We start from the raw sequence: 27,723 nt of genomic DNA on the forward strand, positions 1-27,723 counted from the left end.
CCAGGCCCTTTACACAGTGCAGGCTCGCTTACCCACATAAGATCCATCACCTGGGGTCCCCCCAAAAGACCAACCTCCCCTCATCCTTAGCGCTGGTTCTGACACAGCATTCACTTGGCAGACTTTATTTTTTTGGGAAAAACAAAAAAATGTACCTTGGGTTGGAAAGGACCCATTGACAGCATGGCAAACACATGTGAGCAATAAATATGCATGTACATTCAAGTATGTGGGGCGGCCAAGAAGAAGCCTGTGTTGTGCATCTGACCCCGCACCTGGGTCCCCACCCACACCCTTCGGGGCATGGCCCCTGGGCCCCAGGCTGCACTCCAGGTGGATGGGAGTCCAGCAGCTTCCCCATACTTGGAGAGCCACTGAGAAAGACCGAGGAGCCCAGCTGGGGCGCCCCCTGGGGAGGAGGCGCCCCTCATGCCCTAGGGGCTGTGCTGTGGGGCCAGGAACTCGCTGGAGGGGCTGGCGGCTGGCCAAGGCAGAGGCCTGCACGAGAGCTGTGGCCATAGTCCCTGGAGCGCTGGCCTCCTACCCTGGCCCACGGGCCAACGTGGGCGTGTGGGCACCGGACCCTCCCCACAAGAAGGCAGTGATGTCATCTGCCCAGTGGAGGGCTGGGTGCTCACCTGGGGGCCCATTCCTGCTATCCACTCCTGGCGTGGTCAGGGTGCTGACTTTGCTGCTGGCTGGTGTCCAGAACCAGGCCGCTGTGTCTTTGGGCTTTGGGGCTGGAGCCGAGGGGTGTCCCGGCTCAGCCCCACCCTTGCCTTCTCCCTGCTCAGGGCTGGGTGCCCAGGGCATAGCGACCTGGCCCTGGCCTGGCAGCATGGCCTCGTCAGGCTCCAGGCTTTCTGATGCTGCGGCCCGAGGAGGGGTGAGGGGGCGGGGCCAGCATGTCTGCTCCGTCACCCCTGGGACCCCCTTTGGGAGGACAAAAACGTCCATGTCGCTGGCAGACACCACAGCAAAGGCTTTAGAACAGCCCTCGGGGGCACAGGAGAGGCAGCTGTCTTCACATCTGCTGGGCGCTACGGAGGGATGGAGCTGGGCAGGGCGGGGAGAGGCCTTTGAGGGTTTGGGGACCAACAAGCAGCAGGCCGGACCCAGGGCGGGGAGGGGGCAGGTCCAGGACTGGGGTGAGCCCGCACGCCCAGGGCAGCCCTGCCTGAGCCTGCCACCCTGGGAGGGAACAGCGTGAGGGCCGTGCCTAGCATCTGCACAGCGGGAAGGGCCAGAGGGTGCAGAGCCTGCACCCAGCCATGGCCTCCAGAAGAACGGGCTTCTCGAGGGGCCGTGGGCATCACAGGTGTAAGCCCCCTGGCCCCAAGTCCAGGAGTTGGGGTGGGGCCAGCCTGGCTGAGGCGATGGAGTCTTAGCTGGCACCAGGCTGGCACTGCTGCCGGGGCTCAGGGCTCCCATCCACCTCCTGCTCTGGGCTCCCAGCAAGGTCCACCCGCTGCTCATCCATCCGCTTGGCCTGCACCCTCTGAATGAGGCTGAAGAAATCCTCGTCGGGCATGGTGGGGCCTCGGGGCAGCACGTCAGGAGGCGGGCAGCGCTGGTCATCGATCCTGGAGGACTGGGTAGACAGACACGTGGGTTGGTGGTGTAGGAGGGCCCGGTGGTCAGCGGTCTCGGGGACAACACCTGGGCAGGGGCTGCTGACCTGGGCGGCGCCAGCTCAGGAGGGCTGGTCAGGCTGCCTCGGCATCTACCGGTAAGACTAGCTCTGCAGGTAATGCCTTGACTCCGAGGCCTCTGGCTGGGCCCCCCTGGGGTGAGGCCTGAGTGACTGCCGGGCATGGGGCTGCGGGGCCTACCCAAGACCAGCACTGCGCCTAAGATCACCGACAGTTAAGTGTTCAGGAGCTCGGGAGCTGGGGCACAGAGCTCTGCAGGGCACCCCATCAGGCCAGGGTGCTGGGGCTGGGTGGGAGCTGTGGGGGCATTTGGGCTTCTGTGCAGGGTCTGGAGCAGAAGGGCCGGGAGCTGGTGCAGTTGCTGGACCATGCAGGCAGGGGGGTCAGAGGTGCAGGGGTTTGCCACAAGGGCCGGTTTTGAGGATTTTTGGACTCGCCCAGGGCTGCGCTTCCCTCTGCTCTGTGGGAACGAACGTCACATCTGGAAACCACACTGTCCCAGGCCAGCCATGGAGTTGCCCTTCCTGCAGCTTTTCACAGGATCCCTGACATCCCGTCCACCATCTTGTCCTGCCTAGGGGGGCAGGCAGCCGGACCCCACAACGAGGAGAGCCCTCCTGCCCTCCCGGCTTGGGGGTGCCTTCTGGGCCGACACACACACCCAAGCCTGGCGCACCCTAACTGGCCCCCCTGCTGGTAAGGAGCAGCCAGCCCGAGTATGTCAGGGTGGCCTTTGGGGCCCTGGGAGCAGGGCCTCAGGTCTGAGCAACCGCAGGTACCCGGCCACACCGGCTGAGTCAGCCTGACAGAGACGAGCCGGAGCCCCCTGGGGCCGGGGTGGGCGGGGGTGAGCACCCAGCTTCCCCAGCCGCAGGCCCACCTGGCACTTGATGAGCATGTTGAAGAACTCATCTCCCGGCTCCTGGGGGTCCCCATCCCCGCGCAGACGGCCCAGGTTGCTGTGGGTGACACGCAGCCCAGGCAGGCTGCCCACACTGGCACGCTGGTCATCCAGCCGGCGGCTCTGGGAGCTGGCAATGAGGTCCAGCAGCTCCTCGGTCTGCGGGGAGGCCGTCAGCGAGGGCTGGGCTGCAGGGCAAGGCCGGGGGCCCACGGGCTTGATCAGGCCTGAGCCAGGCCTTCCCTCCATACTCTCGGGGGCGTGGGGCTCCCAGCGGTATTGGGAGCCGGCCTCGGCTGTCCCTGCCGCAGGCCCCACGCCCCCCCCCCCAGGGGGTGCTGAAGTGACAGGAGGGAGGCCTGGCTTCCCACGCCCGTTCTGTGCCCATGACGCACCCTGACACTGCTTGTTCCGGAGGATGGGGATGATTACACGCTTCTCAGGATGCGGCTCTGGGCGAGGCGGGGGACAGGGAGCTTGTGGTGACAGGGGGCACCTCTGCAGCTGGTCTCCCTGCCCCTCAGGAGTGAGGGCTCCCGGGGCCACCAGGCTGGGGGCTGGGAGTGGGGAAGGAGTACAGTACGTGCAGTGCATCCCCGGGGGCACTCACCGACCCTCTCCTCCGGGGTGGGGGCGGCTGTGGCCTCTGCAGCCCCAGGTTGGCCCTCCTCCAGGGGACAGCGCTGGTCATCCATTCGGCTGCTCTGGAACTTGCTCAGCAGGTCAAAGAAGCACTCCTCATCGGAGGATGGTGCCCGAGGGATACTCTGGGGGAGAGTGTCCACATTGGCTTGCATCCGGCCACAGGGGCCCCATGCGGGTCACCAGCCCCCCACCCCCCGGGGGGGGAACTGTCCCCACACTGTCAGCGCCCTGCAGTGAGCCCCTCCTGTGCCTACACCTCTGGGGCCTGGCACCCAGCACAGCACTCACCAGTGTCCGCTGAATGTGTGAGTGACCAGGCCCTCAGCAGGCAGGAAGCCTCACTGGCTACTTTACACAGGACACTGGCCTGTGCTGGGACCCTGGCAGTGGTGATAGTGGCCCTGGGGCTGCCAGCACCATCAGGTCACATCATCAAAAGCAAGGAACCACAGCTGGGGGAGGTGAGGGCTCCTCTGTTCCACCCGAGTCCCACCCCTTCTGGAGATTGGTACCAGACCTGTGGGCAGGCCCAGAAGACAGAGCCTGTAGAGGCTGTGATCCTGGTGTGGGGTGTTCAGGCTAAAGAGAAGGTGTTCACATCCCCCAGCCTCCCCCTGCACGTGCTAGTGAGGTGCCCAAGATCTGCTATGGGGGCTTGGGGAGGGCTGACATGGGCAACCTGCTAGGTCTAGGCAAGCCCCCCTGATGGGGCCGGGGAGGGAACAGGGGAATGAGAAGCAAGTGAGCAGGCCACTGGGCCTGCCTGAGTCCCAAGGGGCCATGTGACCTTGGGCAAACCCACTCCCACTCTGGGCCTCAGTTTACACATCTACACAGGGGAGGCTGGAGGTGGTGGTCTCTTGGAGCCCCCAGAAGGGCAGGGTCAGGGTGGGTCCCCCCAGCAGCCTCACCCCATCCGCATCCAGTCCAGGGCCCTGAGGGCTGACTGATGAAGGGGATGGCTTCCAGAGGCCACCCGGGCTGCAGGCACCTCACCTCTGATGCTAGTGTCCCCCACCCAGCCCTGGCCTGTCCACCTGTCAGCTGGGGGGGGTGCTCCTGGGGTCGCTCAGAGCTGGGCTCATGGAGAGACCACGACAGCAAGATGTCACTACTGGGTGCTGGCTGACAACCTCAGAGCCCACTGTGGAGGAGGGTCCTGAGGCAGGGGAGGCTGCATGCTTCCAAGGGGTGGGTGGGGGACACCCCCCCAAACACGCCTGCCTTGGGCTCCCCAAAGCCAAGAGCAGGTGGTAACATCACAGCTCATGCATGAGCCACACCAGCTGGCCGGAGCTCACAGGACAGACCACACCCCTGTCCCACCAGGGCAGGCCTGGAGCCAAGGCTGGAGATAGTTCAGGAAGCCTCAACTTGTGGCTGTGCTATCCCACGTCCTGGCCCAAGACCCCATGGAGCCCAGAGCGAAAGGAAAACTGGTGTCGAGGGCAGAGGGGCCCTGCATCCCCAGGAGGGTGTGGGGTAGGCCCCAGCCCACTACAGGGGACCCCGGGTGGCCTGTGGCCAGCTGAACAGAGCCAGGCTGCTCCTGGAAGGGCGGTCACCCTGGGCTCCCGGCACTCCTCCCACCCACTCTGGGCTGAGTTTGGGTTCCAGGGGCATAGCCATCTGCCGCCACCTGAGAAGGGCCACGGCCCCCCTGGTCTCGGGGATTTGGGGCTGAGGCCACAGAAGCACAGGGGGAGCTCTGGACAGCAAGGCCACCTGGGCCCTCGCAGGTCAGGCTTCCACCTCCCCTTTGCCCCCAACTCTGGCTTCTTCTATCCCAGATTCTCCGAGCCCTTCCTGCTGGACTTCCAGCCAGGGGCTCGCAAACTCCCTGCACCCCCTGGCCCGGGGCTGCCCCTGTGCAGCCCTCCTGCCTGCTGGCCAGGGTGGGTGGTCCTGCAGCGGACAAGATGGGCAGCTGGGCTGCTGCAGGGGTGACAGCCCTAGCCCCAGGAGGACAGCTGGGCTCTGCCCCCTGCCAGCGTCATGCAGGCCCCGCGTTCCCTGAGCCTCCGCAGCAGGGACCCCACACTCACGCTGGATCTGCCGCTCCCTGTGTGCTGTTCACGACCGTGTGGCGCCTGTGCTGCCCCCGTTAGCTCAGCGCTTAAATAGGCCCTGGGGGAGCGCCAGCCCCGCCCTGGCCCCTGACCCCCCCACGGCGCTCACTTGCCCGGGTTCTAGCGCGCACATGTAGACACACACACACACACACACACACACACGCACACGCTCTGTAAACACTCAGATTATTTCCAGGACAAGGACTCCCGCCCGGCCTGGGGGGGCCCTGTCAGAGGGCCAGGGGGACGGAACCTAAGTGGAAAGCTGTAGTTGGCTGACGGGCCGCCTTCCTTCCAGAGCTGGTCCGCCCGGGGAAAGCCACCTCTCCTTTCAGCCCCGACTCCCGAGGCTGGGGCCTCCTGGGCCGGGCGACAAGCCAGAAAGAGCCGGCCTTTCCCACCGGCATGGGCCTCGCGGCCACTCCCCACACAGCCAGAACTGCTGGCAGCCCCAGGGCCCTCGTGGCCCACCCCCCACCCCGTGCCGCTCGCTGTGGGGTGCTTTCCCCACCCAGGGCATCCAGGGGACCAGCCAGGAGGGGAGGACGGACGGCATGGAGACATCCCCAGGGCCTTCCTGTTGCGCAGAGCCCTGGGTGGTGGGAGGTCTGGCCGTGGGGAGCCGGGCCAGTGTCTGCGGGGCAGGGGACCAGCCTGGCACTGGGCTCCAGCCCCGCAGTGCGCCCAGGCTTGGGCTCTGCCACCAAAATTCCCTCCAGAGGCACACATGGCCTGGAGCCTGGTGGCGCTCTCCAAGGGGCTGAGCTGGGACCCCCGGCTGCACCATTCCTAGCTGGGTGCCCTCAGGCTAGCTTCTGTGCTGCCCCATGCCTCACTTTCCCCTCCTAGGGCTCCTCTGAATGCAGTACTTGTGGCAAGCCCGAGCATATTTGCTAGAAGCCCCCCACCCCCACCCCGCCATGGCGACAACAGGGACCTGGCCAGGGCCAGGTCACCAGTTGGGGGCCAAGTCACCAGCTGGAAAGGGCCTTCCTATCCCAAAGCCTGCTGCAGCTCCCTAGTGTTTGAGGGGCCCCCTGCCAGATCCTTTCTAGGTGGATGCTGACCTTTGGGGCTGACCCAGCCCCACCCCCCAAGTCCTGCCTGGGAGGAGGGCCCGGGGCCCTCGACCACGCCCAACCACACCATCTTAGACCCCAAACCCCCATGTGATGGGGACAGTGACCCCACCGTGCTCACCCCTCACTCCACGGACACGACTCTGGCTGGCAGGCTGAGGGGCAGTGTGAGGGCTGGCAGAGGCCCTCCAAGCCTGGCGGGGGAGACGGGCACACAGCAGCCATGTGGGGCTAGGCATACCCAGCGCGTGCCCATGCTGGAAGGTGCTGATCAAGCCGTTGGAGGAAACTATACTATTTTTAGAGTAATTCCCAGAGATTTGGAGCCCAGTGCATGGGGTGGGGTGTTCTGGGCTGACCTCTGAACCTGGGCTCCGCTGCCTTCTAAACCCCGATGGCTTCCAGCAGCCCAGACAGGCCAACCCTGCCTCCTGGACACAGAGGGACACTGGCCGGGCAGCAGGAGGCCCATCCCTCTGTCCCCCATCAGCCTGTACCAGGGCAACTGGCCGGGCCCGGGGCCTGTGCTCCCCCAAGGCTGCCCTGCAGACCTCCACCCACAAGGCCTCCGGTCCAGTTTCTCTGTGGCCTGGGCCTCACCAAGGCCGGATGCAACTGATGGAACATTGTGTCTGCACCAAGTGCCCTGTGCCCTGCGCTCAGTGGGCCTGGGGATGACACAGGGCTGTGAGGCCTCTGCCCCTGGGGGTGGCCTGGCCTGGCCCAGGTCTGCTGCACGGGATGGCATCCCAGGAGAGGTCGCCTACCGTGCGAGGCACCTGCACCCGGACGTCCGCGCTGTCCAGCGGGGAGTGGCCGCCCTCTCGGGGCCTCTCGGCAGCCTCCAGCCCCTCCTGGTACTTCCTGCTCCTCATGGGGAGAGGGAGCATGTCCCTGCCCGGCCCCCGCCACTCCCCCACCTGGTGGCTGTCTCCATTCTGCTCCTGGGGAGGGGGAGGAAGGCCAGGCATGGGCGGGGGTGGCCAATAATCCCGAACCGACGCTTCCCGTCCCAGGACCCCAGGGAGGCTAGCAGATGCAGCGGCCCTGACCCACAGACACACACCTGGGCACTTGGGTGCCAGACGAAGACAGGGCCTGGGGGGAAGGAGAAGCAGGGCCGGGGCCTGGAGGAGCTAGACAGCTGACCCCACATGGAGCAATGAGTGACCACGGCAGCCCCAAGCCTTGTCCCTCAACAGACTTCCCGATGGGCACCTGTGCCTGAAACCAGTCCACATCGGAGGAACCAGAAGCTCAGAGAGGTTAGCTCATCCCCTGGGGCTACACAGCACCCACCTCTGGCAGGTACAGAGTGGACCCGGAGCCCTACCCTGCCTGGCTTTGGTGCGGGGTTTGCCAAGGCCTTGCTGGTCCATTTGTAACAGCTCGGCTTCCCCATGAGGCAGAGTCTGAGGGGGCAGGTAGCAGACAGGAGTGGGGGCCGGCCAGGACACTGGGAATGTGGCTGGTGGGACCCTGGGATGAAGTGGGAGGGGACAGGGCCTGTGGGGACTTCTCTGGGGGCCGATGGCCAGTCCAGCGTCTCCGGCTGTGGAGGGTGCCTTGGTCACTGGTGGCGGGGATGGGACACAGACAAGAGCAGGGTGGGTGGGGACAGCCCTGCAAGCCCTGCGCCGGCCTCATGAACCCAATGCCCAGGCTCAGCCTCTTAACTGTGGACGGCTGCCCTCTAGCCCTGGGGCCCCAGCCGTCCACCCTCAGCCCACTCACCCGCTCCAGGGGGAGCCTCAGCAGGCCCCAGGTCTCTGCACTCAGCCTCTGTGTCCTCTTGGGCCTGGCACCTGAAAGACAGTGGGCCTGATCAGCCTGGCACTGACCCCTGGCCAGGAGGTGGGCTGGCAGGTGAACCTCCCACTTCACTGTCCCCCATGGAGGCAGACACAGTGTGCAATGTCCACATGACCCTGTACCCCTGGGCTGGACAGGCAGCCAGGCCTGGCCTTGGTGCTCCCCAGAGGTCGTGTCTGAGCTCCTAACTCAGGCCTGGCTTCCCCACCGGCGTCAGTGACGTCCTCTCCTGGAATGCTTTCCCTACCTCCATGCAGATGGGGCCTCACACCCAGATCAGCTGCACTCAGTTCACCCCTTCACCTACACGCATGAGGGCAGCCAGGTCCTCCCCGGAGCTAAGCGCCCCTCCTGCTGCAGATACTTGCTGGGTGTAAGAAGGCATGTGCGAGGCCTCTGGTGCTGGCAGATGCTCCGGGGTCCTGTCTCAGCACCACCAGACCTTGAACCCATGACCCACCCATCACACGGGACCTACAGGTGTGCAGCTGGCCATGCAGCAGGAACCCATGGAAGCATTTTACAGCGCCTGGCACATTGTGCACACCCACAGGCTGCACTGTGAGGAAGGCTTGCCTTCTGTGGCCACCCCTGCACTACACTGAGCTCCACATGTGACACTAAGCCACCCTACAGACACCTGCAGCAGATAGTATGGGGTGTGCACCCCAACCCCACCCTGGGCCACACCTGCTGCCTGACACCTGGTCCCCAAGGGGAAGAGGGGCTGGTTCAGGAGCACAGGTGTTCAGACTAGCCCAAACCAGATGCCCCAGGCTTCCTAAGAGCTGGGCAGGTGTCCAAGGCGATGGTGCGGGCAGCCGAGCCCTAGTCCCTGTCCTGACCTCCAGGTTCTGAGAATGCTACCCCCTGCTCCCCTCTCCAGAGGCCTTGGGTGGAAAAGCAGTGATGATCGGAGAAGGGGCGTTGGTGGCTGCTGTCCCAGGTGGCCAGCTCCAGGAAGCATCAGTGGCCCTGAGGGTCTGGGACCTGGGGCTGTCCGTCCCTCCTACCCCCCCAAAGTAGGGCCCCCCCGCTTCCCTTCGGCTGAGGTGGTCAGTGCCAGGCCTGCCTCTGCCTACTGACAGCCCCTGGCCAGCAGCCTCTGGGCACACAGCCTGACTCTGTGCTGTGAGGCCAAAGGAGCTGGAGCAGGGCTCCCCGCAGCCCAGCACCCCCTGGAGCAGACTGGCAGCTCTGAAGAAACTGTGGGATCATCCAACATCAGCCGGGGCCTGGGCATCACCCAGCCCTGGGAGTAGTTTGGGGGCAGTGGGGTGGCCCTGTCGGGACCGGCAGGCCTATGTGCTGACACTTTACTCACCGCGGCCGGTGACAGGCCAGCTCCATCTCCCGCCATGGGCAGGCTGGCTGCCCCCTCACACCCAGGGGCATATTCAATTTCCCCACCGGGTCCGTGGGGCCCTGCCTGGCTGGACGGTCTGGCCCAGGCTGTGGTGGAGGCTGAAAGGCCCCTGTGACGCACAGCATGTGTCCGGCTCCAGGGCGGGTCCCCCCAGGGCCCCCTGAGCCTGGCTAAATGCACCCTCTGTCTGGATGGTATGCTGCCCTCACTGCAGCATTCAAGCCAGAGCAACGCTAGCGGGCTTCCCGTCCTGCCCACCCCGAGAGTGAGGGTGAGGTCTGGAAACTTCCCTGAGCATCACCCCGCTCCTGCTTGAGTCTGACCGGCTCCCTCATCATTACTGCTTCTGTTCCCAGCAGGCTGGCGATGCGCCCCCGGGCCCCTCCTATGTGCAGCCCGGCACACCTGGGCGGGCAAGCCGGCTTCCTAACTGCTTGGCTGTGTCCTTCCAGCTCCTCCTACTGTCCATCCCAACGTCCAGGATCCCAGCTGCTCTGCCTTCGGAACAAATCCAGAATGCGACCCCTTCTCACCTTGCTGGGATCTGAGCCTGCCTCCCTGTTCCTCCCTTTGCCCCAGAGACACGCCCACAGGGCCTGAGTGGGATCTTCTTCCTGTGGGGGGGGGGGGGCGGGGGGGGGGCGGAGGGGGGACTGACACGGGGAGGGGCTCAGCCCTCCCAAAGCTCTTCCCAGCTGGGCTTGTGCAGGCCCCAGGGTCTCTGCAGAGCTGTCTTCCATCTAAGTTCAGGCTCACTCCCTCCTCCCCTTCAAGTCCTTGCTCACAAGTCACCACTACTGAACGAATGATTGTGTCCCCCATGTCCCAGGCTGAAGACCCAAACTCCAACGCACTGATACCAGGAAGTGCAGCCTTGAGAGGTTATTGGGGTGACCCCAGGTCACGAGGGTGGCCCCAGTGTCGAGGTGAGTGCCCTTATGAGAAAACACCACAGAGCTCCCACCAACCCCAGGCCCCCCACTCCATCTGTAAACCGGGACCCCATCGTGCTGGCCCTCTGCTCTCGGGCCTCCGGCCTCCAGAACTGTGGGAAGTAAACATCCATATCGTTAAGCCGCCTGGTCTGTGGTGTTTCATCTGCAGCCTGAGCTCACGGAGAGTGGCCCCCACATGGCCACGCACACTTGCACCCAGCCTCATGGCCATTCTTTCCTCCCAAACAGCCGTAGCCTCTTATCTGTTCACTAAGGTTCTGCACACTTGTCATCTCTGGCCACCTTTGCTGGACCCACTCCCTGATGACCAGCAGGTAGTGTTTCCTGGCGCTTACCTATGGGGCCCTGTCCAGGGCTTCCAGGCACTGTCATGTCTGACTGCCCTCCCAGGACTGTGGATGCTGGGGCTCAAGAAAAGTGATCACCAGCCAAGGTCACAGGGCATGGAGGGGCAGAGCCAGGGTCAGGATGTGGGAAGTCAGGCCCACTTGGCAAGCTCCAGGAGGTTGAGGCAGGAGCGGCCAGAGAAGGGACAGACACGAGGACAGTCCGTGTGTCCCAGTGCCTGGCCTGTGAACAGACTGCAGGATAAATGCCAAGTGTGGATGGACAGTGAGGTGTCTACTCCCAGGGAGTGCCCTTATCCCTGCCAGGCACTATCCTCAGGACAAGCAGTGGGCCCAGTTCCCAGATGGGGACAATGGGGCACAGCTGGGGCAGATCACCAGGTCAGCTAGTTAACAGGAGACCTGGAAGGACTGACCCAGGCCCAGGCAGCAGTGGCAGGGAGGGCCCCCGCCCACCGAGACTCCTTCTGGGGCCTCTGCTGGGATGAGGGTTGCAAAGCTGGTGAGATCCACCTGCAAACTGAGCCATAGCCAGGTTCTGGGTTCTCCAGCCGCAGAAAGGGCCCTTGTCTTTATCAGGACAGGGGGAAAACCCTTCTGGGTCCGGCCTTGGGCTAGTCAGCCAGGCCCCACCCACCGCGGCCCCACCCTCCTCGCTGAAGCTGCGCTCATCCTCTGGAGGCCTGGGCCTCCTCCCAGGGCCCCAGGATGTGAGCCCCATTAACATGTCTCCCAGGGCTCCCCTGGCCCCCTTCACCTCTCCCCCAGACTGACAGGCTGTGCACATACAAGTGCCCCCCCATACCCTCCCCCGCGCCGTGAGGGTCAGTTTCCAGGCTCGTTTCTGGACACTGGGCCAGGCCACCACCCCACTCCGTGTACACCCAGTAAGTGAGGCTCACCTGGGCGGGGGTCTCCTGAAGGGCCGCCCAGACTCAGGGCGCCTCGCTGCCTCCAGCAGTTGCATAGGCGGCCCGGGGCCCCCACACCAGCCTCCATGGGCCTGAGTGGGTGGCTCCGGAGGACAGCCGGCAGCCCAGCATCTGCGGGCAGCCTGGCAGGGAGGGGGCTTCCGGGAGCCCTGGCTGGGAAGGGTCTGGGTGTAGGGGTGGACAGAGCCGCCTTGTTCTCGTGATGTACCCGCCTTTCCTCAGCTCCGAAGGAGGATGGCAGGAGAGCCCCACGGGAGCCTATCCAGAAGCCCAGGCCAGCCCTGCCCCCCCTTGCTGCTGGGCTCCTCCAAGGCCAAGGCCGAGGCGTGCAAGGCCAGGGGCTCCAAGCAGAGCTGCCCATGCTCAGGAAAGTCCCGCCCCTTGAGCTCTCCTCCATCCCATCCCCTTCAGCCACAGCACCCCAAAACAAAGGTGGCTGAAGATCCCAGAAGCCTCGCATCCTCACTTCTGTCCTCAGTCCGGGGGCGGGGGGTGACTCATGTGCCCCATTTCCCAGGACAGGCCATTCCTAGAAACCCACAGAAGTCCCGCTGTAGCCCGGAGCTAATTCCCTGGCCTCATCCTCAGCAGGCCTGGAGGGCTCCTGGGGCGGGGGCAGGGCAGGCACCCCTGAGGAACACAGCCACGAGGGGATTCAGGCCAGACTGCCCCCAAACTCAAGAACCAGAGGTCGGGGTCCATGCAGGCAGGGAGGGGGCAGCTAGCCCCCAAGCGGAGCCTGCCCTACCCCACCCACCTACAGCAATTTGGGAAGCCAGCTCAGGGTGCCCACCCCTCACCAAGCCCCATACTTTTTATCCATTTGCTCTACAAGGAACATTCTGTCCTTGCATGCCCCTGTGTGCCTGACAATGTTGACTGTATGGGGCAACCAGCGGCCCGTGAATGAGGTCATTATAGCTGCCTTGGCTCCTCCCGGGCCTCACCTGATTAGCACCCTGAGCACGAGCAGGGCTCTAGGCCTCTCTGGCTACTGCGGCCCCTAGGCCCAGCCCTCAGCCTGGAGCGGGTGGAGCACTAAGTCAGGGGCAGCAAGTGGCCCTCTCCTCATGCGGGCCACAGTGTCACGGGGTGATAAACTGGGGGGCTCAGGGTGACTATGGGCCCTCACTGCCCCAGCGACCATGAAGCCCTGGCCTGGAGGCCTCACGTCCAGGCCACATGTTTCCCACACTGTCCCTGCCCCCTGTACTTTCCAGTCCCGATTCCTAACTTGCCCTGGGGGAACAAGCCCCTCCCTCTGTGCCCTGAGCACCCTGGACACCCAGTCACCCTCCACCCCCACGGGGAGCTCCAGGGCAGGGTGGAGAAGTGGGGCAGAGGCAGACACCCCCAGGGAAGGGAGCTTACTACCTTTACTGGGCAGCTCTGTCAGTCTCCTGTCGGGGGGCAGAGCCCAACTCCTTGTAGACTGCCAGAGACCAGCACTGCCCTAAGGCCCACATACCCTGGGTGGTCCTCCTGCCACGCCCCTGCCCACCTAGCCTGGGGGCTCACCTTGGGCCTCGTAGCCAGCCAGGTCCGGCTTCTCTGTGGCCGCTGGGCTGGTCAGCCGGCCCAGCACCAGCTGTAGCTGCGCCACGTTCATGCGGGCGGTGAGCTCCCCATTGCGGTCCCCAATCTAGAGCCAAGCAGGGCCAGGTTAGCGGGCAGGTGGGCTGGGAGGCTCCTGTGGACAGCCACTGAGCCTCCAGCCTCCAAGGAAACCAGGTCTCACTACGCCTCAGGGGTGGAGGCTGTGTGTTTGTCCCTGGGTGAGGGGGGCCATGTGGGCCCCCTTCACACCCCGGGAGCACCTGGGGCCTCAGGCAGCCAGCCTTGTGCCACGTGGGGCACTCCTTCCTGAGCACCTGCCCAAAGGTGGGTGGCCTGCCCCAGACTCCACCTTTCCCAGTCTCTTGAGCCACCCATGCACCCCGCAGGCCCCTAGCTCAGAGCAGAGGCTCAACAGGAGGACCCTGTCACAGAGGGGTGATGTGCACTGCCCAAGAACTAGCGGGGAGGGGGGGGGGGCGTGGCTGGACCTCCAGTGGAGCTCTGGGGGTGCTGGTGAGGGGGAACATGGGGGCCAGCCCTGCTGGTGGCCCCAGGGGGACTCTTCTGACCCAAGCTGCCTGTTCCCCCTACCACTTGGGCTCCTATGGGTTTTGCCCACTCAGGCCTGGGGCTATGGTGGGTCAGGGCAGGCACTAGGCGTGTGCTGGAAGGAGGTGCCACTGGGGCCCAAGGAGTATAGGGCTGAGATAAAGACCCAGGACACAGGAGGCCACCTGTAATGGCCCTGTGATCAGGGGCTGTGCTGACCATAGTGGGAGGGTCTTGGGTGGACAGGCCCTCAGAGACCCTGTCCCATCCCTAAGGAGATGTCCAGCTAGGAAGTTGCAGAGGAGGGGCCCCCAGGGGCGGCCATGCCTTCGTGCCCTGGGCTGCCTGTGGCAGGTCATTTCCACCTTGGCCCAGCCCAGTTCCATTGGGGACAGAGGACGTGGTCGAGGGCCGGCCCACAGGGAATGCTAACACTCTAGGGGTGCAAACAGGGCCCCCTCCCCTGTCGCACCCCCTGGCTACGGCAGAGAAGCAGCCACTAGGCCTCTGAGGGCAGGGCCAGCGTGCAACAGCCTGGAGAGGATGAGGAGGAGTGCCAGCAGGAGCCCAGAGTGCACGGAGGCACCTAGCCTGGTCCAAAGTGGGCCAGGCAGCGCCTGGAGACCTCCAAGGGCCGCTAAGGCACTGGCTGGGGAGGGCAGGAGGGCGGGCCTGGCTTACCTCCTGGGAGATCTCCAAGTGCTTCTTGGCGAAAGTTAGGGCCTGCGCCGGGCTCCCCATGGACACGTAGGCATTCCCCAAACTCCAGCACGCCCGGCCCTCACCCACTCTGCCAGGGTGGGACACTGAGTTCACATCTGTAGCCCCCAGGCCCACCAGCCCACCCACCAGCCCCCGGTTTTCGGGCCCATTGTGACAGGAGCAGAGCCGGCAGGCCTGGGGCTCCTGCGGGTCTCGCTTGTCCCCTACCAGCCAGTGAGGCTCTCCTCCACCCTTGGGTGTGGGGGCAGGAGGTAGGGGCAGTCCCTCAGGTCATCAATCTTTCAATTAAGGTGAAAAATCACAAAACATAAATTTAACCATTTGGGCTCATGCTCAGCTCTGTGTGTACTTCTGATTCACAGCCGTCACCATCTAGTTCCAGAGCGCCATCACCCGCCAGAGCAAGGGCCAGCCACTTGGAGCCTCCCAATAGAGTAGCCTGCCAGCAGCCCCTTTGCCCCTGCCCTGGCCGCCCACCCCACACCCGTGCACGTAGGATACTTCTGTGTCTCCTGAGAGACTGAGGCTACGCAGACACGGGGTGCTCAAGGGGCTGATCCCCAACCAGCCTACCCTGACGGTCACCACAGGTGGCCAGCCGGCACCCACCTGGTCTCATGCGGTCCCACTCGGGACGGCATGGCCTAATGGCAGAGGGAGGCTGAGGCCAGGCAGGCCGTCCTGCTCGGAGAGGCCTCCTGGTGCTCGGCAGCAGGGCAGGGCCTCGATGAAAGCAGTTTGCAGCTCAAGGACTGTCTGGAGGCCTGTGGGCCAGGCCTGACCCCTACCCCCCATTAACCTGTCGGCCAGTTCCTGGGCGATGAGCAGGTGCCGCAGGTGGTACTCAGCTGCGCGCTCATAGTCCTGCAGCAGCGTGTACGTGTTGCCCAGGCTGTAGCATGCCTGTGCCTCCACTGCCTGGTCCTTGAGCTGCCGGGACAGCTGCAGTGTCTTCCTGAGGAGAGGACAGAGGATCAGTCCCAAATGGAGGGGGCGTGGCACTGTGCATGGCCCTCATCTGAGGGGTGGGCAGTGGGTGATGCAGATGCAGCCCACCTGCTCTGTGACCTCAGCCCCAGGATCCCACCAGAGTCTCCATAGAGGGCTGGGGGACAAAACAGCTCAGCCCGGGCTCCTGATTCAGGATGGTAAGGCTCAGCCCGGGACCTGGGGCCGATGACCCAGTCTCTACATGGTGGCCACCGCTCTGTAGACGGTTCACAGGGCTCCCCGGGCACAGGTCAGGGACTCCCAGGAGCCCACATGGTCCTGACCTTCTGAGTCCGTACAAGGATCATAAGCGCACCCAGAGCTATTGTGGGGAGTAAAGACACTTTGGGGGTTCCCCCCCACAGCTAGCACCAGAAAGCCCCGAGCTGTGGCCAACTGTGTCCCCAGCACACAGTGGCCTCTGCCAGCACTTACCAAGGGAAGGGGCTGTGGTGCTTTCTGCCCTTGATAGCCCCAGGACACAGGCCAGAACCCCCCACCTGGCCCCCCGGCTGGGCAGGTGGGGGCGGGCAGGGGTGGGGGTGGGTGGGGAGGTGGGCAGGGGTTGGGGGGCAGGCCTGCCTACTTGTAGTACTCGGCAGCCACGTCAAAGCGCCCCAGGAAGATGTGGGCGTTCCCCAGGTTGCTGTAGGCCCTCCTCTCGGCTGCCTTATCTCCGAATTCCTTAGCAATGGCCAGGCGCTGAGGATACAGACCCAAGGCTGGGTGGTTACAGAGTAGCCGCGGGACCCGATGTGGATGACAGACGCACAGACACGGTGGCTGGGGGCCCCACAGTGCACTCACCTCCTTGTGGAAGGCTGTGGCCTCCATGAAGCTGCCCAGTAGGTAGTGGGTGTTGCCTAGGTTGCCGTAGGCTCTGCCCTGGGCCGCCCGGTCACCCAACTCCTTCACCAGGGACAGATTCCTCCTGGGGGTCGCATCCATCTGAGCTGTGTCCCTCTCTTTTTTTTTTTTTTTTTTTTTGTGTCCCTCTCAATGCCCGGGAAGCAGGGGCCCTGTGACCCACCCGCCTAGCCTAGAGGGTGACGGACAGGTGGCCTCTGCTCGGTTCCTCCCAGGAGTGTGCCCCTGAACGAGGGCCGCTCAGGGTGGGCCCCCCAGCTCTGGTGCCACTGCCAACAGGTACCGTGAGCTCCAAGGCGTGCATCCGGGGCTCGCCTGCCCCACTCTGGTATTCAGGGGCAAGGTTCTCCCACGCACGAGGCTTGGCCGATGTCCCTGCCCCCCTTCCAGCCATGTGCTTTCTAAACGCCACCCATGGCTTCTGCTTGGTGCTTTCCCTGCTTCTCTGCACTGGGTGGGGGAAGCGGCAGGAGGCTTGGTGCACTCCCTGCAGGCCCTGAGGACGGGGCCGGTGGGGGGGGTGGTGGGGAAGGAGAGTCAACTGGCCAGCACCACGCAGGCTTTGTGGAGAGGTGATGGGGCGGACATGGGTGCTCTGGGCCTGGGCCAGCGGCGATGGCCCAGGAAGCGCCAGGAGAGCGTGGACAAAGCCCGGTCCGCTGGTTCTGCAGGTGCCCCTGTCTGCCCCACTCACTCATAGAACTCGGAGGCTCTGCGCAGTGGCTCCCGGACGTCGGGTGGCAGGTGCCCGGGGTCCTGGGCAGCATTCCAGGACAGCTGCTTGCCCTTGGCGTGGTAGACGTTGCCGATGTTGTACAGTGCCCTCGCCTCCCCGACCTGAGGGCAGCACCGACATTGGGGGGACCCACAGACACAGTCCCAAAGGCAAGTGTGGATGCTGAGGTAGGCCTGGGGCCCCAAGGAGGGGTGGGGGTGCTGGCATGTGACTGCCATTCTGTGGACAGAGGATGAGGCAACCAAACGACCCTGGGACCGACTCAGCAGAGGAGGTGCAGCCACATCCGGCACCCATAGCCCTCAGTCTCTGCCGTCAGGGTGGCCAGGCCTCTGTGTGGTGCCAGGGGAAGGAGGGGGCTCCCAGCCAGGCCCGGTTGCCGTGAGATATGACGTGGGGCAAGCCATCATGTTTCCTCGTCTGTGCTTATGTCACAGGGTCATGGAGGGAGGTCACTGAGTGGGACAGCCTAAGGTCCGGCACAGAGCTAGGCCCAGAGCGACTCTATCCCCAGCTGCCACGCCACCCTGCCTCCCTCTGGAGCTAGACTGGGAGGTCGGTGAGAGGAAGAGTTGACATGGGGGATGGGGAGCTAGGGACTCAGCCCTGCAGTGTGTCAGGGGTCACTCTTCCATCTTCCTCCCATGAGGCCCCGGGTCATGGGGTTGGGAGGGGCAGCTGCCCTGGAAGCCGCTGACCCACCTTGTCCCCCTGCTCCTGGGCGATGTCCAGGTGCCGCTGGCAGCAGACGACAGCCTCGTCAAAGCGGCCCAGGACCTTCAGCGTGTTCCCCAGGTTTCCACTGGCCTTGGCCTCCCCCATGCGGTCACCGATGGTCCTGGAGGGCAGAGGGCAGTGTGCGGCCAGGCCAAAGGCCAGGCTCAGGATGCTGCGGGCTGCAGGGAGCCCAGGTGAGGGTAGGGGAGGCCTGGCAGGACCATCCCTGGGCCGATGGGGGCCATGCTGGGCTGGGGTCCTGGGGTGGGTGAGGAGGTCCCCTTGGGTCGGGAGCCCGGCTTGAGCAGGGGAGGGTCACTGCTCTGCTGGGCCCAGCCTGCCACTGTCAGGGCCTGGGGAGGTGCCCAGATGGAACCCGGGAGAGCCATGGGGCCTGGTGGTGTGAATAACTTCTGACAGGCTGGCTGGGTGTCAGGGGCTGTCAGGGGCTTGCTGGCCAGGGAAGGGCCTGTGGGGCACCCACTGCCCACATGCAGGAGGAGCAGAGCGTGTTCCAGGGCAAGAGCAGCTCGGGCCCAGGCCTGCAGGCCAGAGAACAGTGAGGCCTATGGAGCCCACACACAGGTGTGCACGGGGTTCCGGAGTTGGGCAGGAGGACATGCTGGGAACACGGGCCGACAGACAGACCACATGCGCTGCCGGGGGCACTGTGCGGTCCTCCCCCCCGCCCCGGGGTCCTGGGCACCCTGAGCTCCCCAAACGCACGCAGGGCATCTCACCGGGCCAGCAGCAGGTCGTGCCTGTGGTACTCCAGTGCCCGGCCGTACTCCTTCAGGTAGAAGTAGGCGTTGCCTAGCTGGCTGTAGATGGCACTCAGCGTCTTCAGGTCCTCGGTGCCCACCTGCACCGCTGCCTCAAAGAAGGCCGCGCCCGCCTTGAAATCCCCAGCCTTGCAGAGACGCTCCCCCTCCAGGGCAAGCTCCAGGCATGAGGCCTCCATCCTGCGCGCAGGGGACACATGTCACCGCCCACCTCTTGTGTGGTCCCATGGGGCCTCTGTGCTCCCTGCCCAGGTGTCACCGGGACCACGAGGCCCTCGGGGGGCCGTGGCCCCCTCCTTCCCCATGCACACAGTCAGAAATGTCTTTGGAGGACTGCCTGGAAGCAAGTGCCAGCTCCAGTGCTGTGCCTGTCCCCAGGTGGGCTCACTTGTGCCCCAGCTGCACTGCACACCCCTCATGCTCCCGGGGCTCAGCCCAGGAAGAGGCATGAGTCTGTGACCATAGCAAGACCCTCAGGCCATGGTGGCCACAGCCTTCAAGAAGTCTCGGGCACCTGGACGAGGGCCCCCCAGGCCTGGGGCCATGTGCCTCCTCCAGAGCAGCCACAGCAGCCCATGGCAGGCCCTGATTCTCACCCAGGACAGCCGAGGCCTTGGGAGATTCAGAGAAAACTGGTCAAGGCCACATGGGCAGGAGCTGACTGCATCCCATGTCCTAGGGTGGGCAGCTGGGGGCTCAGCCATCATTTATCCTAGCCTCCCATCCTTCGGGGGCATGGCTGTGTGGGAGCCAAGGGTCAGCCAGCCCCACGGGCTGAGAAGTGCTCAGCTGGCCACCTCCCAGGTCTCCCCATCCCCATGGCGCTACTACAGGAGGACATGACAGGGCCCATCCCGGGATGGACGACCCCTGGACCCGTGGGAAACTGCTCCAGGTTCCTGGCCCTGAACCCAGCCCAACTGCAAGAGCCCGGAGTTCCATGGGACAACCAGTGCCCTTGCTGGAGGCTTCCTCTCCCGACCTTTGGGCAGGGGCCTCAGAGAAGCAGCCCCTTACCCTTAGGCCCTGCTAGCCCCCAAGGTGGGGCCCAAGCCCCCCAGCTGTTACCTGGGCCCTGCTCACTGCGGGCCCCACGACCCCTGGGCCTTGGGTGAGCTGCCCCAAGGACAGGGCTGTCAGAAGAGCCTTGTGTGGGCAGTCACTTGATCAGGCTGGCCCTGGTTCCAGCTCTCCCTGCTGTGGGGTCCCGGGTAGGACACACCACCACCTAGAACCTCGGTCTCCTCCTCTGCCCTATTCAAGCTGGTCCTGTGGGTTCCAGCCTCAAGGCCTGGCACATTGCCCTGTCCTAGGGTGGGAAGAGTGGGGCTCCAGGCTGTAGGTCACCCAGGCAGGTGGCAGGAGGGGCCCAGTGGCCACATACATGGCCCTGGAAAAGTGAGAGACACATTCTGCATGGCCAAGGGCCAACCCCAGTCACCGGGGTCCAGGGAAAGCCTGCAGGGTAATTCAAGGTGTCCACACCAAATTGGCCATGTCCCCCCAGTGACCAGCAGTTACTGGAGGAGAATCACACATATCCTCTCAACAAACAAATCTGCCCACAGCCATACTTCTCAGCCGTTTTGCCCACATAGCCTGCTGATACAAACCAGAGTGCCCTGTCCACCTGACTCCCGCATCGTCAAGAAAATGGGCACTTTACACATTTCCAACAAGACCGCGTACCAAACAGCCCCACACCACATGAGCTCAGGGCTCTCTGTGGGAGGTCTCCATCACAGTGCCCCTGGCCCAGCCTGGACTCCCCAGGGGAGAGTGGGCTCCAGGACCTGGTGCTGCCCTGCACCCTCCAGACTCAAACAGAGCCTGAGTGGCTTCTCGGAGAGCTGGGGGCCAGGGTCTCGGCCTCCTACCCACCACACTCTGGGAAGGTACATTGGATGCCATATGGCAGGAGCCCCCAGCAGCCATCCCCTGGCCTGGCCACCACCGTACAGACGGCCCCTTAACTAAGTCCGGCTCGTCCTCACCCAGCTGGCACTAGCTCTCTGATGCCGCGGAGTGATCTCTCCTTCCAGGTGACTTGGGAGGACGGGGGCCTGGAGTCTGACGTTGCTGGGTCCCGAGCCCAGCACACCCTGCTGGCTGACAGACACGACTGGGGGAGTGGCCTCCCCAGCGCAGCGTTCCTGCCTAGACGTGTGTCCTTACCATCACCGTGGGAGAGGTTGTGTCAAGGGCCCAGGGGCACAGTGAGGGGGTGCCCAACACAGCATCCTGAATCACATACGGGCAGGTCCCACACGGGCCCAGCAATGTTGAGGAGGTGGCAGGCAGGTATCCTCCACTTGGCCCGAGACCCTCCAGACCCTGACCTCCACGGCCCCTGCCCCACTGCCCACCGCACCTCTTCCTCCGCAGGTTGCGCATCTTCTGCACATGCAGCCACAGCTCCAGGCCCACGGGCAGTAGCAGGGGGCGGGGACGGGGGGCGCCATACACCACCTTGCAGACAGCCTTCTCTGCCAAGCTCAGGGCCACAGGCTGGGTCTCCGTGGAGGCAGCCGGCATCTTGGGGCTCCAGGCCTCCCTCCAGGCCTGCCGACAACTGCCCCACCCGGGCTGCTGGCCCTGGGGATGTGCCCGCCTCGTGGTCCCCTGCCTCCACCCACCCCAGAGTGGTGGGCCAAAGGCTCTGGCTTCCAAGAGACCCCAGGTCCTTAGGCAGGGTGTCTGGGGCCTCCAGCAACTGAGGTGGATCAAGGGATCAGGGCAGCTCAGAGCCGGGGATCAGCATCGTCAGCAGACAGGGCAGGTCTGGGTTGCAGGGGGGGTGGGGCGCAGGGTGGAGACTCTCTGCCAGGCCACTTGCCTGGCTTGGCAATGGGCACTGGGGCAGCAGAGGCCTCCAAGGCTCTGGACCCTGGGAAGAGGAGGGGGTGCAGCTCTGAGATCAGAGGAAACTGGGGAGCCAGGGTGGGCCCTGCTCCCTGAAGCTACCCAAAGTCGGAACAGAGCATATGGAGGAACCCGAGTCAAAGGGCAAGTGCGAGGCCCAGGACAAAGGCCATTCCAGAGATACAAAGTCAAGGCAGGTGCCAGGGCCAGCGCCAGCTTCAGCTCTGTAGGCCCTGGCCACTGGCGGGGAGGGGGGGTAAGGGGGCCTGGCAGGTGAGCACAGGTGGGAGGACCTGGTCCCAGGCTGCCAGCCTCACCAGGCCCTATTCCCAAGAGTGTCCCGACCAAGCACCCTCCTCCCTGCCCCGAGGCTTCTCTGATGCTGCCTGTCTACCCCTCAGGATGCCTGTCTACTCCTCAGGACAGCTCAGGTACAGGCAGGGCCTGCATCACCTCCTTTTTTTTTTTTAAATATTTTTTTTTTTAATTTTTATTTATTTATGATAGTCACAGAGAGATAGAGAGAGGCAGAGACACAGGCAGAGGGAGAAGCAGGTTCCATGCACCGGGAGCCTGACGTGGGATTCGATCCCGGGTTTCCAGGATCGCGCCCTGGGCCAAAGGCAGGCGCCAAACCGCTGCGCCACCCAGGGATCCCCCATCACCTCCTTTTTATCCAGCTCCTATTAACAAGCTGGGCCCCCAACCCTGCACCCTCACATCAACACCAGGCACCCTACTCTGCCTCCCAGGACCTGCCTAAACTGCAGGCTACCCTCTCCCTACCCTCTCCTGTTTCCCCTGAGACGTGCCCAGCCTGGCCAGGCCCAGGACCCAGCTTAGTGAAGAAGATTCTGGGGCCTCTGTCTCCCCACACCACTCCTGCAGGCCTGTAGGTATTGGTCCTATCTCCTGGCATTGCCCATGTACCCCAAGGACATGCTGGTCTGCAGCCACCCTGGACCACTCACTCCAGTGCCGGTTTGTGGAGCTGGCCTTCCTGCCCACTGCCTCCACGTCCCCCCTGCAGGGCTGCCTGGAGCCTCCAGACGGCCTGTCCACCCCAAGGGCCACCAAGAGCCCTATCCCGGGGGCACGGGACCCTCTGCAGGCCTGGGCTGAGCTGGCCAGAGATCTCAGGGCCCCAGAAGCCTCACCACCCTTACCCTGGGAGGGACAGCCTTCCCACCTGGGATCTGTCATCCAGGCTACATGGATGCCTCGCGGGTGACCCGCAGTCCTCCACCTGCCCAGCAGAGATTAGACCCCACACCTCTGGGACTGGTCCGTGGAGGTCCTGCCCCAAGGGGACCAAATCCCCCTGCACCGATCCACCCTCATACTGTGACTGCCCAATGTGCCCTTCCTTGCAAGGGACACCAGGCCAGCTCTTCCAGTGGCCAGACCACAGTGGCCAGGATGCAGGATACTGTCTGCCAAGCTCCTGCTGCTTGCCCGCAGCCTTACCGGTTAATAAAATGGTTATCGACTCCCCAGGGGCCAGCCTTACTATTCTGGCCACCACATTAAGCCCACACCCTTTTAGCCTGGCCTTGGCATGCAAGACAGCATCCCAGAAGAAGCCATCAGCCCAGTCTCACTTGGACCAAACTGCTCTGCTCTCCTTCAGGGCCCCTGTCCCCACTCGTCTATCCCACAGACCCTACACAGTCCTCCAGCACTACGCACCATGGGTCTCCAGGCCAGGCCCCCAGCTCCCACCACATGTATCCCCCTTGGCCCCATTCTCTGCTAAATGGATCTACTGTCCTCCCTCTCCAGGGATGTCACCCCCAGACTGGGCCATTGAGCAGATGCTCCAGATCCCCGGCTCACCCCATCCCACTGCCCCCAAACCAGAGCCACCCTGACTCCCACATGGAAATTTCGGGACAGCACAGGGCGGGGAGCACAGTGAGACAGGTATTGCTGTGGAAGGACATGAGTGTCACCTCGCTTAGGAAAGCACCTGAGGGTTGTCTTTCCAGGGAGCCCTGGGGCCAGGCCATTATTCCCCAGAGGCCCTACCAGGGCCAGTGCCTGCAGGCACCTGTGGAAGGAGGTGCGTGGGGATAGGTGGATTGCTTCTCTAACATGTCACCCCACAGTGGGGGTGCTCCCCATTCACTCTTCCCTCCCCAGTTCCAGAACACTCAGGTGCTTACCTGAAGGGAACAGGGAGAGGACCACCCAGGGCCTCCTCACTTTTAGGGACCTCTTGGCCACCTGCCCACCCCCTGTACCACTTCCCCCAGGCCCATAGGCGCCTCCCTCCCAAACCCCTGCTCCCGGCAAGTGGGCCCAGAGGCATAGAACAGAATTCTGGGCACTAACTGCCTCACCTGCCTCTGTCTCCCTGACCCAATACCCTCCCCAGGGCTCCGTCTGGGGACTTGTTGGGCCCATGGGCACACTCAGGCTCGAGTCCCTCTCAGAGTGCATTCTAAGCCCATGTCCCCCAGACCCCTGTGTCACCAGGCAGGAATCTGGCATGGGAAGAGAGCCAGGATGCTAGGCCCAGCCCAGAGGTCCCCCCAAACAGCCATTGGCAGAGTGGTCGAACCAAGTAGATCCTGTCATGGGGCATCCACAGGCCAGGCTCCCTGCACCCCTCAGCTGCCCTACCACAGGTGGGCTCTCTGGCCCGATGACCCTCTTGAAACCTTCCTCCAGCCCCGAGCCACTGTGGCCCAAGGATGCTGGACTGAGGAAGCAGTTCCCTCCTCCCTAGCTAAAGGCCCCCACCCATCCAGGATGCCCTCACACATGGCTCCCCAACTCCCATCCCTGCCTGCCAGCCTCCCAAAGCCAGCTCTGAGCAGGCACTGCCCTGCCCACCTGGAGCTGTGGCTACACAAACTCCCTAGGGGTGTCCTTACAGGCCGCAGGAGGGCTTAGGGCCATGCACCCCAAATCTATGTCAGGCTTGCCCCTTTGAGCTCAACTCAGGTCTCAGCTTGCAAGGATGTCAGGCTGGACCCAGGGCGTCTCCGGTATCCCCTCAGAGCCTGTCCCTGCCCAGGACAGCTCCCCCAGGCTAGGGTCCTGTGTGGCGTGTTATTGCTGGGCCCTGACCCCAGACTCCCAAGCCAAGATGCTGGATGTGGACATAAGCATGATGCAGCCCCCATGCTCAGCTGTGCAAGGTCTCCCAGGACTAAAGCCCCGACGCACATGTGCGCACACATGGCCGGGAACTGCCCAATCAAGTCCTGCTGTTCCCACAGGGGTGCTGGGGGGAGATCCTCAGGGCGGGCTGCCAGTGTCAGCTGCCAGCAAACCCACCCGCACACCCCCGCCCCCATGGGGCCCAGCAGCCAGGGCTCGGCACTCAATCCTGGGACCACACAATGGAGGCTGTGTCTCTGGCCAGTTGCACAGAGACCGAGGTGGGAGGAGTGGCAAGGCCTCCTTTTCACTCGCCACTAGGGCCTCACTCTGCAGGGGGGTGGGGGGGTGGGGGGTGGCATCCAGCAGAGGTTTGCTGCTGACACTCTGCCCAGCTGGGGCTGGAGGATCCTTTTAGGCAAGGCCAGGCCCTCGGAAGGCTCAGCAGCTGGGGTGGCTGCCAGGTCCCAGGATGATGGTGTCTGTGCGAGCTGGGGACAGGTCAGGCTCCCTAGAGGCAGCCAGGCCTGCCTGTGGGAGTTGCCACCAGTGAGTGGCCCCTGCCCAGCACTGGTGCTGACTGCTGGACTGGGCCCGTGCAGTCCCTGGCGCAGTCTGTTCCCCTCAGAGGACCTTTTGTCTGCCTGGGGCCGGTACATGGCATCACCGTGTGGAACACCCTGGATGGGCCCGGAGTCACCAAGCAGGCATGCACTGCAGGTGGGCAGGGCCGCCCTGTCATCCCTGACGAGTGTGGAGCACAAAGCATGGACCGCTGGCATCATCCATGAATCTGCCCCGAGGCAGGTGCGTTTTCAGGCAGGCACACACCTCACCTGGCTGGCTGGCTCTGCAGCCTGGATGCGAACCTGTGGCACCCCCCCCACCCCAGATTCCTGGTGGGTCTGCGGGGGACAAGGCCCCACCCATGATGAAGCCCGATCCCTTCAGCCATGCTGCCTCCTGAGAACCCAGACCAGGGCAGTGGGGTGGTGGTGCCCAGCTCAGGGGAAGCTCCCGGCAGCCCCCCTCCACACACCTGCTGTGCCAGGCCACCCAGCGGTCAGGAGCACAGCTGTAGGTCTCCCGCCCCCTGTCCCAAGGCACTGTGCGGGTGAGGGGGTCCAGCCAGCAGCAGCCCATCCCAGCCAACCACCCTGACCCCCACCAGTCCTGGCCTCAGAAGGGCACAAGCCCTGGGAGCCCCAGGGCCCCACCCTCCGCGCCCACCCCCCTGCGTGCCCTGCCCCATCCCTGCTCCCCCGCCCCGCACCCTCCTCCCCCGCGCCTCCGCCGCCAGCCCGCAGGGAGGGCGCGTCCCCGCCACGTTGTGCGCCCGCGCCCGCCGCAGCCTTTGTTCGGGGCCTGCCGCCTCTCGCCCGGCCCCGCGCACCCGCCGGCCCCCGCACGTCCCCGCAGGCCCCCGCCCGGCCGCCCAGCCTACCTGGAGTAGAGGCGCCGCGCGGGGCCGGGCAGCTCGTCGGCGGCGGACGGGGCCGGGCCGGCCATGGGGCCGGGGTCGCCCAGGGCCAGGGGCGCGCACTCCCCCGCTCGCGCCGCCCTGCGCCGGTCCCCGTCGGCCGGCGCCGTCAGTCCGTCCGTCGGTCGGTCCACCCGCCCGCGGGAGGCGCCGAGGAAGTGATGCGCGCGGGGCGCCGCCCCTCCCGCCGTGGCCGTGATGTCACCGCCGCCCGCGCGGGGAGGGGGCGGGGCCTCGGAGCCAGCGCGCCCCCCGCCCCCGCCCGCGCCCCCCGCCCCCGCCCGCGCCCCCCGCGCCCCCGCCCGCGCCAAGGGCAGAGCTGGTGCTGGCTTGGCGGCTGGGCGCGGCCTCTCCTGGGACCCGCGGGCGTCGGGGCGGCAGTGCAGCGGGGCGGCCTGCGCACCCGCTCCAGGGACCGTTTGAGGCTCCCTGCCTTGATTTGGCAGGCGGCCAGCCCCCCTCGGTCATCCGCTGCCTTCCCGCCATCCTGCTGTCCAGCCGCAACTGCCCACTCCTTCTCCAGGCTGGTGGTGGGAGGACGGGTGCTGGCCATGGGAGATGACCCCCTGCCTCCTTTAGAGACACCTGGGGACCTGGCGACAAACTGCCGGCTCTGTGCCCCGTGTGGACTCCCTGGTTTGGGAGCACCCAGGGAGCCAGGGGATGGACACTTACCAGGGCCTGTGTGGCCCGGACTGGGCAGCCCCCCACTGTTTCTCACCCTTGAAACCTGGGCCCACCCCCCCAGCCACCAGCCCATACCCAGCACCCCAGCGCCCGATGTCTCCTCCTCTGTGAACGCCTGGGAGCCCTGATGGCTGAGACCTGACCCTGTGGCCTCTGGCCACCCACTCGTGGCTCCGCCCGGCCTTAGGGCACTTTTCCAGGGCAGTGCCTGACCTAGGAATGGGCACATGGCAGGCCCTCAGGGCACACCTGGGTCTCACCCAGTTCCTTCCTGTGGTCCTCAGTCCTGGTGCCGCCAGAAGACTCCAAACCCTGGCAAAGTCACTGAGGCCTGACGGGACAGTGCCAGCTCCGGGAGCAGGAAGTGGGCTCCCTGCCTCCGGAGCTCTGAGGCCCCTCCTGGGGGAGCCGCCCCAAGGTCAGGGAAATGCCAGGGCCTCCACACCGGACCCTCAGCAGAATGCAGCCCACAGGCAAAGGCAAATGGCAACAAAAATAAACAGAAGATAAAAAAGGGCCTGTTGGCCCTGGGCTAGTTTGTTTTTCCTACAGAAGAGAGGCAGCGGGAATGAGAACCATCTGCGCCCGAAGCGCTGGCGGCCTGGCAGCTCATCCTACTCGCCCTCCCCTGTGACCACAGGAGCTGGGCAGGGCCTTGCTCCCTGCTGTGGCCGCGATGCCCTGCCTGCTGGCTCCTGGGGGGCGGGGGGGGGGGGGGGTAGTAGTGGGCGGGGCTGCCTGCCTTATCTGCCACAGCCCCAGGCCTCCAACCTTGGGTGCCCCCAGAACCGGCCTCATTGTAAGGGCAGGGCTGCCTGGGGCCCTGCCTCTGCCAGAACTGAGCTCAGTGTCCCAGGAGGCGACAGCTGCTAGCCCCCACGGGTTCCCTGGGTCTGCGGCCAG

The 27,723-nt window shown here is 64.8% G+C and overlaps 2 protein-coding genes across 11 annotated transcripts in view; one reads left to right on the forward strand and one right to left on the reverse strand.

The window, feature by feature from the left end:
• Window positions 1-109: 109 nt before the first annotated feature.
• On the reverse strand, window positions 110-27,510 carry GPSM1 (G protein signaling modulator 1). 10 transcript variants are annotated; one of them, XM_072748097.1, is made up of 14 exons: window positions 27,070-27,510; window positions 18,642-18,863; window positions 17,887-18,022; window positions 17,143-17,285; window positions 16,389-16,512; window positions 16,168-16,283; window positions 15,391-15,546; window positions 14,550-14,658; window positions 13,281-13,404; window positions 8,084-8,154; window positions 7,117-7,293; window positions 3,164-3,320; window positions 2,533-2,741; window positions 110-1,591 (listed from the first exon to the last, which is right to left on the reverse strand). In XM_072748097.1, exons 2-14 carry the CDS (start codon window positions 18,860-18,862, stop codon window positions 1,385-1,387), a joined length of 1,950 nt encoding a protein of 649 aa, XP_072604198.1. In that variant the 5' UTR covers window position 18,863; window positions 27,070-27,510; the 3' UTR covers window positions 110-1,384. The 10 variants fall into 10 exon arrangements, with proteins under 10 accessions (XP_072604198.1, XP_072604199.1, XP_072604200.1 ...); XM_072748098.1 differs by having other exon boundaries at window positions 27,081-27,456; XM_072748099.1 differs by lacking the exon at window positions 27,070-27,510 and adding an exon at window positions 26,098-26,306.
• CCDC187 (coiled-coil domain containing 187) overlaps window positions 26,161-27,723 on the forward strand; it is a 51,621-nt gene continuing 50,058 nt past the window's right edge. Inside the window, exons 1-2 of the mRNA XM_072744786.1 lie at window positions 26,161-26,257; window positions 26,580-26,663. Coding sequence (XP_072600887.1) covers window positions 26,161-26,257; window positions 26,580-26,663 — 181 coding nt within the window. The remainder of the gene's footprint in view (window positions 26,258-26,579; window positions 26,664-27,723) is intronic.

This window comes from Vulpes vulpes, chromosome 2 (genome assembly GCF_048418805.1).
Source record: "Vulpes vulpes isolate BD-2025 chromosome 2, VulVul3, whole genome shotgun sequence".
Lineage (NCBI taxonomy): Eukaryota > Metazoa > Chordata > Mammalia > Carnivora > Canidae > Vulpes > Vulpes vulpes.

What these genes read in the sequence shown, in the direction of transcription:
- GPSM1 (XM_025982078.2), bottom strand. Translation starts at nt 21,218, where the DNA reads ATGCCGGCTGCCTCCACGGAGACCCAGCCTGTGGCCCTGAGCTTGGCA. An exon ending in GTGGCTGCCGAGTACTACAA is followed by an intron (nt 15,547 to 16,167) that starts GTAGGCAGGCCT and finishes TCCTCTCCTCAG; the next exon opens with GAAGACACTGCAGCTGTCCC. An exon ending in GGCTGGCTACGAGGCCCAAG is followed by an intron (nt 8,155 to 13,280) that starts GTGAGCCCCCAG and finishes ACTGTCTTTCAG; the next exon opens with GTGCCAGGCCCAAGAGGACA.